Source organism: Chrysochloris asiatica, unplaced genomic scaffold (assembly GCF_000296735.1).
Source record: "Chrysochloris asiatica unplaced genomic scaffold, ChrAsi1.0 scaffold00060, whole genome shotgun sequence".
In the NCBI taxonomy this organism is placed as follows: Eukaryota; Metazoa; Chordata; class Mammalia; order Afrosoricida; family Chrysochloridae; genus Chrysochloris; species Chrysochloris asiatica.
In genome coordinates, this window is record NW_006408578.1 from 3,859,816 (window position 1) to 3,873,000 (window position 13,185).

General features: G+C 42.5%; 1 protein-coding gene across 3 annotated transcripts in view; it reads right to left on the reverse strand.

Moving 5' to 3' along the window:
- Window positions 1-3,612, reverse strand: part of SIRT5 (sirtuin 5) — a 29,086-nt gene extending 25,474 nt beyond the window's left edge. For 2 of the 3 annotated variants that reach the window (XM_006864079.1, XM_006864081.1), the window contains exon 1: window positions 3,458-3,612. In XM_006864079.1, the coding sequence (XP_006864141.1) occupies window positions 3,458-3,572 (115 nt within the window). In that variant the 5' untranslated portion in view covers window positions 3,573-3,612. The remainder of the gene's footprint in view (window positions 1-3,457) is intronic. The other variant, XM_006864080.1, reaches the window with a different exon arrangement.
- Between the last annotated feature and the right edge of the window lie 9,573 nt (window positions 3,613-13,185).

Sequence of the window (13,185 nt, forward strand, 5' to 3'; positions counted from 1 at the left end):
TTGTTGTTAAGTGCCATGGAGTCAGTTGCAACACATAATGACCCCGTATATGGTTTCCAAGGAGTAGCTGGTGTGTGTGAACAGATGGGTTAGCTGGTGCGGTTAGCTGTCCAGTGCTTATCCAACAGTGCCACACCAGGTTTGGAAACATGGGTTTTCTTTTGTAATGTAAATGAGTCCATATGCAAATAGACTTGATCCCTTTTGATATATAAACTTGATCCCTTTTGAATGGTTATCTTATAAAAAGAGCAGAACAGACACTAAGGCATTCTTGCGGGGGTAGGTGGGGAAAGACCATTTGTAGAACTATCTATAAGCCAAGAAACGCCAGGGGCTACTAACAGGAAAAGGGCTCCTCTAGAGCCCATTGCATGATTTGGACTTCTAGCTTCCAAAAGTGTCAGCCAATACATTTCAGTTGTTTAACACCACCCACTTGTGGCATTCTGTTGTTGGTGTTGCTATAGCAGCACTAGGTAACTAAAATAGGAAGTGAACCCCCAAGTTGACTAGGCCTCCCGCCTTCAGGAAATAGTAATCAAGGTTGAGCCCTTGACTGAGTGAACATCCCTGAGAAATGAAACTGGTGATATCTGGGTAGAAGGCAGAGGTACTGATTAGGCTAAAACTCTGCCTAAACTCCCCTCTGTATCAGAGCTAGACTGGCATAAAAAATGAGGCCCATCTATAGACTAAAGGTATCCTACAAGGAGGAATTCAGGGGGAATATCTGGTAGCATAGTGGTTACAAATTGGGCTGCAAACTGCAAGGTCAGCAGTTTGAAACTACCAGCTGTTCCGTGGGAGAAAGATGAGTCGTTCTGCTACCATAAAGATTTACAGCCTTGGAAACCCTGTACAGGGTCGCTATGAGTCGGGACCGACTGCACGGCACACAGCCGCCACCACCATCCTGATCTGGAAAGATTAGAGTTTATACTGATCTGATCCTGGTGTGGTGCTGTTGGATAAACCACTAGACCACAAAGTGAGTTAGAACCACAAGGTTGGTGGTTCAAACTCAACAGCCACTCCTTTGAAACCCTATACAAGGTCTCTATAAGTTAGAACCGACTCAGCAGCACTTAGCAACAGCAATCTCCTAAAAGAGCAGGATGTTTAGTAAGAAAATGTACCAGTAGTTTCCCAAGAGCTATTTGTATAAATCCTGGGCTCAAATGCTTATAAACATCCTGAAATAGCTTTCAAGTTTTCCCATAAAACTTTTCCCAGCCCTGGGAGTCAGCCCAAGTGTAAATTCTAACATCCTAGGGACAAACATATTCCTAGGTAGAGTGACTTTTATCAAGGTACCATTTTCAACAACTTCTAGAAATAAATTTAAAAAAAAGCCAATCAAGACTTGGTTCTTGGAAAACAGCATGTAAAATACATTTGATGTTGATGTGGTACAAAATCTTTTTAAAGGGCACTATGAGTTGGTACCAACTTCACAGCACTTAACAACAACAACAACAACTTCTATAGGAAAAACTACCAGCATACTTTATGGTTGCCCACATGCAGGGCCTATGTCTAGCAGAGGTCAACCATATACTTCTTGGTCCCATAACCTGTCTTTCCTATCTGTGAATATCAGGAATTGGATACTTGAGTAGAAGTAGGTTCTTTATGACCTATAAATACCCCCACTCCCATCTGCACCAACCCCTCCAAAAAAAGCAAAACAAAACAAAAAACCCTAGTCAGTTTCTGTCAAGCCAATTTCAACTCATGGTGGCTCCATGTGTGTTTCATAGGGTTTTTAGTAGTTGGTTTTTTGGGGAAGTAGACTTCCAGGCCTTTCTTCAGGGACCCTTGTGGGTGGACTCCCACCTCCAACTTTCTGTGAGAGGCTGAGCTGTTAACCATTTGCATCACCAAGGGATTTAGCTCCTGAGGTTGGGTAAAATGGACTGGAGGTGAGGGATGGGAAGAGAGAAGTTACGTTACTAGGCCTGAGCAGACATAATATTAAGGAAAGTTCTCCAAAAGTTGGAAATAAGCTAAAAGAGTTCCTCATGTGCTTTCAGTGCCATAGTGAAGCAGTATTTAACAGGCTCACTGACAGTATAGGGTTTCCAAGGAGCTGCTGGTGAGCTTGAACCACCGACCCTGTGCTCAAACCAACCTTGTGGTCTAGTGCTTTATCCCACAGCACCAAACCAGGACTCCTCACTAATGGCTAAAGGCACATAAATGGTGATTTACATATTTTCGTTGGTTGTTGTTGTTATGTGCCGTGGAGTCGGTTCCGACTCATAGCATCCCTGTACAGGGTTTCGGAGACTGTAAATCTTTACGGGAGCAGAAAGCCTCATCTTTCTCCCGCGGAACAGGTAGTAGTTTCAAACTGCTGTCCCTGAGGTTCACAGCCCGATTTGTAACCACTACGCTACCAGAGCCCCTTCGTTGGTAGGGATACAAATTACTAATGTGGAGGCCTGGTATGGTGCTGTGGGCTAATGCGCCAGACTGCAAAGCCGTTTGACCTGCAAGGTCGGCGGTTCAAGCTCACCAGCTGCTCCTCAGAAACTCTATACAGGGTCGCTATGGGTCAGAATCGACTTGACAGCATTTAACAACAATAAGTAGATAACTGAAGTCCTGGTGTGGCGCTGTGGTCGCTATGAGTTGAAACCGACTTGACAGCAGTAACAACATTACCCTGTAGAACAATCCCCAGTTTCCTTTGCCAGCAGAGAGGTAGGAGTCAGAATTACATGATATGCTTAAATGCAAATTTTTGGGAGGAGTAACAACTGTCTGAAATGGATTTAACTTGTCCGTAATATCAGATATATACACAGTCTTCCACATACTGCATGTGAGTTACAACGACCCACACTTAAAACCATCTGTTTTGGGTTTGTTGGAGTTTTTTGATACATCTTATCATTGGAGTCCTGGTGTGGTGTTGTATGAGAAGTACTCTACCATAAGGGAGGTGGTTCAAACTCACCAGCTACTCCTTGGAAACCCTATACAGGAATCAGAACTGACTCGATAACACTTAACAACAATCATTGTTGCAGTGTGTAATTTTATGATATCATCATTCCCAGATGTCCAATTTTATGATTTCCTGTTCAAGATACTAGCAGGTAGCAGGCTATGGGTTGGTCTACAATGAAGTCAGTGTTGAAGTTGTATACAATAGAAACTGACCAATGTTCAACTCTAACATCACATAACAACTGAACTGCAACACTGAGTATGCGCCCAACAGCTGTTACAACTCAAGATGTCATTGTTACCACACTGATGCCAACTCTAGTTTGATCTTATTCGGTGTTTTGCTCCATGAGGAGCATTAGTCATTAATTTGAAATGAAGTATTTCACTTACATCAGAACCGACTTCAATGTAGACCCTCTCCTCCAAGTGTTAGAACTTTCAGATACTTTAAATTCTATTGAAAAGGTAGACTTACTTGAACTTCGACTTGACTTACTTGAACTCGGACGAGCCATGGTTGGGCAAATGCTGGTTCGTGAAGAGACTGGAGACTTCAGTCCACAATACAGCTGGGAAATGAATTGCTTGGGAATAATCTGGAGAGGACGCATCAGGATCTCTTTATCGTATTAATTTTTGAAGTGGACTTTAAAAAAAATTACAAACACAAATGGAAACAGTCAGAAAATACTTGTATTACTACCAGTGTTTTTAAATGTAGTAATGTCCTGAAAAAGTTCTGGTAATATATCCTCAAGGTATTTGTCTTCCAAACCAACTGTTCTGGAATACCCCTAAAATGCACAGAGATTCCCAGAGAGAGTGCTCAGGTTAGCAGTCAGTAGCCCACAGCACCCACTGAGAGTTTATTCTGATTGCTGTTAGCTGTCCCCCAGTTGGTCCCTGGCAAAGGAACAAATTGCTGACAAATAGCTGCACCATCCCCAGGATCACTTGGGAACCCAATTATTGTGATCTCAAGAGCTTTTACTATTTGATTTTCAGAAGTGAATGACCAGGTCTTTCTTCCTAGTCTGTCTTAAGTCTGGAAGCTCTGCTGGAACCTGCTGAACATCACAGCAACACACTGACAGACAGGTGGTGGCCATCCTTCAGCCTGAAGTGCATGGCGGGAACTCAAACAGGGTCTTCTGCAAGGAAGGTGAGAAGAATGCAAACCTGTGGGCTCTGCTCAGACCTACTGGGAATGTACGTGTGATTCTGTTTATGTGACATTCTGGAGTAAACAACAGCATGGAGTCCTAGCGCGGTGCTGTAGGATAAGCATTGGAATGTTAAAAACAAGATAGGAGGTTCAAAACCACCAGTCGCTCCTCATAAACCCTATACACAGTCGCTGTGAGTCGGAACCGATGGTACTGGAACAATAACAGTAACAGCAAAGGGAACAGAAAGTATACTAGAAGCTGCTAGAGCTGTGGGGAGGAATTGAACACAGAAGTGCAGAGGGGATTGTGTGGTTGATGAATTTGTTCTCTATCTTGACTACGGCAGAGGTAACATGATCAGGTCTGTCAAAACTCAAAGAAGTTTACACTAAAAAAGTTAATTTCATCATGCATAAAGTATACTTAACAAAAACAACAAAGCAGAACGAAGATGCTTTCTCTAAGTCTGTAAAGATTGCCAGCCAGAATACACTGTTGAGGAAAAAGGCAAAGTCCAAACAGTATGAATACTAGGCTTCCTTTTCTAAGAGAAAGGGGAGGGGATTTAAGAAGATATTGTAGTATTAGATCAGAGATGCAAATTACAAATCTAACTGTGCATGACCAAACATCCCTTTATTCTGAAACATGATTAACTGCTGCTTCTTAACCAACTACAACTTAAGCCAGCTTCGTTCCTTGTTCCAGCTTCGTACCTTCCCATCTTTTAGATAAAGTCCTTAAGATGCTGTTGAATGCCATCCAATAGGTTCCATTACCATGTTGTTATTGTGAAGTGCTGTTGAGTTGGTTCCGAACCATAGTGACCCTGTATAGGGTTTTTGAGGAGCAGCTGGTGAACTTGAACTAACGACTTTGCAGTCCATTACCATAGTATGCATAAAATTAGCCTGTTTTCTGAGAAAGCCCCACTTCCAGGAATCCCTCCTCAAATAGGGAACAAAAGTCTAACTCCTATAATATGCCTTTTCTAACACTCTGTTACTAGACTCCCTTAGGATATGGTCCCTTGTTGTAATTCCTCAGTTCCAGTGAGTACCTGACCTTTGACTAGAGGGCAGTGACAATGCAAACACCACACAGGTCTATGTGTTGACAATCCTTGCATCTTACTTCTCACCTTTCTGTCCCCAAGTAATTCTTTATACTAATCCTTTGTGAATTCTTTTTATCTATTTATTACTTTTTTTTTTTACTGTGAATGGAGTTAAGGTTGACAGAGCAGATCATCAGCTTTACATTCAAGGAATCAAACACTTGGCTTCATCTCAATTACAAGCCCCTCCCTGAAACACATTTCTTCTATGGGTTTCTTGTTTCCCTTCCTCCTCCTTTCTCCACCCTTCTGAATTTTGTCCTTAGGTAAATGCTGCCCTTTGATCTCAAATAGTTGGCCACTCTGTGGTGTGTGTACCTCACTAGTGTTCCCTTCTCTATAGACCTATCTACTGTGTGGCTGAAAATTGAGTCCAGAGGGTGAGTTCAGTTTCAGACTGGAAGGGTGCCCAGGAGTCTCGGAGTTCTTCCTTTGATTCTGGACTGACTGCTGTCAAGACACTGGAAAATTCTATGATTGGCTCTCTAAATGAGCCACATCTAAAAGAAGGGAGGCAGGTGGCAAGACTCAGCAGACTGCCTCAATGGGGAGGCACCAGACCACCCTGAAAACCATGTACTACATTTGTAGAAAGCAGGGGACTGATTTTCCAACCAGCATGGGCATGGTACTTCTTATGCTTTTGGCAATTAAATTTTCAAAAATTTTTGGACAAAATTAATTATAAAGAATACCTTAAAGGAGTCCCAGTGTGATGCTGTATGATTAGCGCTGAACTGGTAACCATAAGATCAGTGGTTCAAACCCACCAGCTGCTCCTCAGAAACCCTATATAGTATCACTGTGAGTCAGAACTGATTCAGTGGCACTTAGCAACAGAAACAACACCTTAAAACCAAACCCGCTGCTGTCAAGTCAACTCAGACTCATACTGCCACCATGTTTTATAGAGGAGAGCTGTTCCATTGGTTTTCCTGGTTACCATCTTTAAGGAAGCAGACTGCTACGGCTTTCTTCCATGGCGTCCTGGAGTGGGCTTGACCTGCCAACCTTTACACTAGTCTCAAGTGCAGACTGCTTGTGCCACTCAGGGACCGTAGGGAATCCCTTCACCACTCTGTCGAGTCAATTCTGACTCCTAGCAACTCTATAGGCTAAAGGAAGTAAATCATTTTAGAAACAGACTGCCACATCTTTTATCATTGGTAGATTCAAACTGCTGACACTCCAGTTAGCAGTCCCATGCTTAACCCACTGTGACACCAAGGCTCCTCCATGGAATACTTAAATCTGGTGGTGGTGGTTATATACCATGGAGTCGGTTCTGACTCATAGCAACCCTGTACAGGGTTTCTGAGGCTGTAAATCTTTACGGGAGCAGAAAGCCTCATCTTTCTCCTGTGGAACAGCTGGTAGTTTCAAACTGCTGACCTTGTGGTTCACAGCCCAATTCGTAACCACTACGCTACCAGAGCTCCTTTACTTAAATCTGCTGCCATCAATTCTGACTCATAGTGACCCTTCACAGCATTTCTAAGACTGTAAATCTTTACAGGAGCAGATAACCTCATCTTTCTCCTGCCCAGTGACTGGTAGATTTGAACTGCTGGTCTTAGAATATCTTGTTGATGCTGTTACTGCTGTTAAGTGCTGTTGAGTCAGTTCCAACTCGTACTGACCCTGTTTCTGAGGATTGGTTGGTGGCTTTGAATGGCCAACCTTGCAGTTTAGCAGTCCAGTGCTTATCTTACAGTGCCACACCAGGACTCCTAGGGTGAGTGTAATTCACATGGAGAATTAAATCCTCCAATGCACATTAATATCTCTCTTGGCTTAACACTGTCTAGAGAAACACTACTACTTTAATGCCATCAGCCTATTGGGGAAGAAAAGAAAAGGCACCAATAAAGATGTCAGTAAGGGGCAAATGAGATGGTACTGCAGTTTTGTTTTGTTGATTATGGAAAAACTTTAACTACATAAAAATAGAACAATATAATAAAATCCTATGTTCCCTAGACTGCTAATGACAAAGCTGGCCATTGAAATCCACCAGTTGTTCCTCAGCAACCCTATACAGTTACTATGAGTTGAAACAGACTTAACAGCACTTAACAAAAACAACAAATTTCTCATCACCCAGCTTTTACAATTATCATGGATGTCTTCTCATACCCATTTGAGTAGATATTTTAAAAATTTGTACATCTTTTTTTATGTCTTAAAATTTTAATCCATTACGAAGTTTACAGCTTACTTAGTACATTGTTTAGACCACAAAACACATAAAATTTGTTGATAAATACCAAGGATCCATGGAGATAATACTACTGAATACTGAATATTGTTTTTTTTTTAATGACCATATTGTTGTGTGAAACATATAATATCTTTAATAAGGTAAGACTTATTGCACAGAAATTACAGGGAATAGAATACCTGGATTGAGTTAGCAGGATCTGACCATAATTGCGTTAAGCAGAATAAAGCATTAAAATAATATAAGGTGGTGATGCCGATCAAATTGTGACCTCCAAACATTTGTTGCACATCCTGGTGTGGCGCTGTGGGTTAATGCGCCAAGACTGCAAAGTCGTTTGAACTGCAAGGTTGGCGGTTCAAGCTCACCAGCTGCTCCTTGGAAAGCCTGTACAGGGTCACTATGGGTTGGAATAGACTCAACAGCACTTCACAACACCATACTTACGGGGAAAGGTGCTCTGATGATACAAGGGGTAAGCACTCAGCTGCTAAGTGAAAACGCAGTGCTTGAGCTCACCAGGTGCTCCATGGGAGAAAGAAGTGGTTGTCTGCTTCTGTAAAGATTGCTGTTAGTATATGCCGCTGAGTAGGCTTACACCCATAGTAACCTAGTATGATGTTTCCGAGGAGCACTTGGTGAGCTTGAACCACCGATCTTGTAGTTCAAATTGACTTGGCAGTCCAGTGCATTAACCTACAGCGCCACACCATGACTCCAGCCTTGAAAAACCCATGGGGCAGTTCTACTGTATCCTATAAGGTGACTACCAGTCAGAATAAATTCCATGGCACGGTGTTTGTTTGTCTAATCATGTTATACCATTTGGGAATAGTTTTCTTTGTTTTAATGAGATCATACTATAGTGTAGGATGTGTTTTAAGTCCTGAATATATAAAAACAACAAATTAGAAACAGAAGTAAGGAAGCACATATGTAGGAAGAGAGAGGCTACCAGAAGCTGGAAACTCATGAAGACCTGCTCCCAAAACCAACTGAGAGAGAATCTTCCCCTAGAACCTGTGCGCTGAATTCACACTGCTAGCTTTCAAATGACGAGAAAAGACATTTCTGTTGGTTAAAGCCACACTTGTGTTGTTTCTGCTATAACAGTACTAAGAAACTAACATGAGTGATATTATTTTTTAAAATTTGTACATCTTGATGACAATTGTGAAGATTAAAGCTCACAATAAAGCATAACTTTACAAAAAAACATCTTAGAAGTCCTCAAGAGTAAAAATATGGCCCTGAAGTATATCCCACCTGAATTTAGAGACCACCCAAAGAACAGATTTGAGGCATGGAACACTAATGATATTGCTTCAAATCTGTTCTTAAAGTTGTGGGATGATATCAAGAACATCACACATGAAGAAAGCAAAAGGTCATTGAAGAGACAGGAAAGAAAGAAAAGACTAAAATAAATGTCAGAATACATTCTGAAACTTACTGCTGAATGTACAGTAGCTAAAGCAAATAGAAGAAATTAGGAAGCAAAAGAACGAACAAAATTCCAAAGGTCAGCTCAAGAAGACAAAGTATTATAATGAAATGTACAAAGACCTGCAGACAAAAAAATCAAAAGGAAAGAACAAACTCAAGCATTTCTCAAGCTGAAAACAAACCGAATAAAAAAAAAAAATTAAGTCTTGAGTTTCAATACTGAAGGATTCTCTGGGCAAAATATTGTACAATACAGGAAGCAACAGAAAAAGACAGAAGTCACTATATAAAAATGAATTAGTCAATGTTCAACCATTTCAGGAGGTAGTATATGATTAAGAACCGATGGTACTAAAGAAGTCCAAGATGCACTGAAGGTATTAATGAAAAACAAGGCATCAAGGAATTGAAGGAACATCAATTGAAATGCTTCAGCAAACTAATGCAGCAATGGATACACTTACTAGTCTATGCCAAGAACACTGCTACCTGGCCAATAGATTTTAAGAGATCCATATTTCTGCCCATTCCAAATAAAAATGACCCACAGAATGCCGAAACTATCAATGTCTTTAATATAAAATGCAAGTAAAATTTTGCTGAAGATAAGTCAAAAAGATGTACAGAAGCCAATTGACAGAGAGCTGCCAGAAATTCAAGCTGGATTCAGAAGAGAACATGGAATGAAGGCTATCATTGCTAACTTCAGATGGCTCTTGGTTGAAAACAGAGAACACTAGAAAGTTGTTTTATTAGCTATACAAAGGCATTCGACTGCATAGATCAAAACAAATTATTGATAACATTGCAAAGAATGGGAATTCCAGAAAACTTCAATGTGTTCATGAGAAACCTGTGCATAGACCAGTCACAGAACAAGGGGACATGGTGTTTTAAAATCAGGAAAGGTCTGTATCAGGGTTGTTTCCATACTTTTTCAGTTTGTATGCTGGGAAATAATCCAAGAAGCTTGACTATAAGAAAAAGAATGCAATATCAGAATTGGAGGAAGTTTCATTAACAACCTGCAATATGCAGATGATACAAGCTTGTTTGCTGAAAGTAAAAAGACTTGAAGCACTAACTGATGAAGACCAAATACTATAGCCTTCAGTGTGGATAATACATTAACATAAAGAAAACAAAAATCCTCATAACTGGGTCAATAGAGATCATGATAAATAGAGAAAAGATGTTACGTTGTCAAATATTTAAATTTATTTAGATCCACAATCAATGCTCATGGAAGCAGCAGTCAAGAAATCAAACAAGAAGTATTGCACTAGGCAAATCTGCTGCAAAACACATCTTTAAAGGGTTAAAGAGCAAAGATGTCATTCTGAGGACTAGCCCTGGTATTTTCAACTGCACCCTATGTGCATGATAGCTAGACAATGAATAAGGAAAATAGGAGAAGAGTCAATGCATTTGAATTACGGTATTGTCGAAGAATACTGAAAACACCGTGGATTGTCAGAACAAATCTGTTTTGGAAGAAGTACAGCCAGAATGTCCCTTAGATGGGAGGATAGTGAGATTTCATCTCTCGACTCTGGACATGTCAGAGCTAATCTCTGGAGAAGAGTATCATGTCTGGTAAAGAAAAAGGTCAGTGAAGAAGAGGAAGATCCCCAATGAGATGGATTGACACAGTAGCTACAACAATGGGCTCAAACATCACAAAATTTTAGATGGTGCAGAATCAGGCAATGTTTTGCTCTGTTGAACATCGGGATGAGTCATAACCGATCTGACAGCACCTAACAACTAACTATCCCATACAAAGTACGCACACAAATACACACTCATTGATGATATGCAGTTAACACAATCTAATTTTTGCTTTAAACCTTTTATCTACATTCATCAAATTATTAGTGAAACAATACATTATATAGTTTTTCATGTCAATCTTGAGTAGAGAATCAGGGCGATAATTTTGGTCTTACTGGTGACAAAAACCAATCTACGGCCTCTGTTTCATCAATTGGAATTGTTTTGCTAAATTCTCAGGTAATTTGCAAGATGTTTTCAAAAAGTCTCTCTGTAAATGTGAAAACAAACTAAAGATAAAAGCAACATTTTTACATGTGTTTAAACAATACCACCTCAAATTTACTTCCAATACTGGAAATGCTCAGAACTTATGACAAGAGGGTCCACTAAAACGAGGGAAGCCCTCAATGACATGGATTGACACAAAGACAGGAAATAATGGACTCAAACTATACCAAACGTGGTATGTTCAGTTCTGTTATATAACAGAAGGTCACCTGGAAACGTTCAGTTGTTATAGACCAGAAGCTCACCATGATTTGAGTTTAATCAACAACTAATAGCCACAACCAATAAGTATTTATTGGAAATACGCCAGCATTTATGTGTTTCTTCCAAGGAGTAGGGAGTCCTGGTGTAGGATAAGCATTGGACCGCAAGATCCATCCATGGTTCAAACCCACCATTCACTTCTCCGAAACTCTATACAGAGTTGTTATGGGTCCGAATCGACTTGGCAGCACTTAACAACAACAGGGAGTGGGTAGTGGTTCTAATTTCCAGAAATTTAGAATCATGATAGAGTGTAAATATATGCAGGGCAAGTGTCCCTATGAGCTAAATGCAGTGACAGGCGCCAGCCCCCAGGTGTGTCTACAAAGGGGGACTCCATTCTGTTTTCCTTCCTCTATGTTGTTAGATGCCGTAAGTGTTGGTTCTGTCTCATAGTGACCTCATGCGTAGCAGAAGGAAACACGGCCTGGTTCTGCACCATCCTCACAATATTTGTAAAGCTTGAGCCCATTGCCGCTGCCACTGTGCCAATCCATCTCGTTGGGGGGGTCTTCCTCTACCACCTGCTTATTCAAGTTCATCAGTAATCTCTGTGTTACTAAACGCAAAGGTCAAGGCTGGTTATGCCCAGCCTCCCAGCCAATGATCAAGTGTCTGGGAAATACTCCCTTCCCCTGGTTTCCAGACGCCAGGCTCTACTTGGTCCTTTCCTCCAACCTTTCTGGCTGCTCCTTCGCATCCCGTTTGTGGCTCATCCACCACGTTTTGTTCACTTGATAGCGGATCTTGTTTGTGCCTCCGCAGTACTCCGAAAGCTTTAGGCTATTAGGTACCCCCTTTAGGCCATTCCCAACCACACCCCACCTTGCCTAAACTTCTTGGTTTAGGGCACCTCCCTCTCTTCCGGGAAAAGTGCTCCCATTCTCACACCCCCAGAAGGCTCCACCTTCTCCTGACCCCTCCTCCCACTTGGACTGCCCCTGCGCAGCCCAAGCCAACGTTATCTCCTAGGTATGCCCCTAGTCTAAGGTGAAGCTCTCTGCTCAGAGCCTTCCCAGGATTTCCCCAAACAGAGGCCTCGAAGCTCATATACTGGGGCCCAGTTATTCTCCACCTTGTTTCCTGTGCCCTCCCTAGCCTCTCCAGGTCACCAGATTTCCTCCTTCAGGGGCCTGTGCTTCCCGAGGTTCCCCGGACCACCTAGGGAAGATCCCACCCCGAGACTGTCCCCAGAAGCATTTCCTGCAGGACCCGGCACCCTCGACTCTCCGGAACCAGATGACCCGGCGAAGGGGCCAACCCGAGACTGTCCCCAGAAGCATTTCTTGCGGGACCCAGCACCCTCTACTCTCCGGGACTAGAGGACCGGAGAAGGGGCCGGGCCGGGCATGCGCACTGCGGCCCGCACCGCCTGCGACCCCACGTTACGCGACCCGCTCCGGACCGGTAAGCACGCTGGCCTCCAGAAGCGTGGCGGGGACCTTTGGGCCTGAGCTGGCTAGGCCACGGAGACCTTAGCCCTGCCCTGGCCAAGACGCACCTGCACCACTGGAGGCTGGGACGACGGCTGCGGCCCGGGGCGCGGAGGCTGGACCTGGAGACCAAGGGGCGGAGCGGCTCGACCCGTCACCGTGCTGCAGCGACCCCTGCCGGAGGTCCGCACCCTGCGGGACTCGGGAGCCACGGGAGTGATTCCCCGGACTTGTGTTTTGTTGAGGTCTTCTTTATGATTAAGTGTTCAGTGGTGAAACCTCATTAGTAGGGGTCGCTAGGTCTGGTTGTTCAGCAGTGCCTTTGGTTGGGTTCGAACCGCTAAACTTTCGGTACTTTCCGAACGCAGACCGTCTGCTCCACGTCAGGGACCTTCCCCTGATTTTTTTTTTTTTTTTAGTTTAAGGTTTTTATTGTGGATTGAGTGAAAGTTTACAGGGCACATCATCAGTTTCACATTCAACAATTCATATAACTTGTTTCATTACATT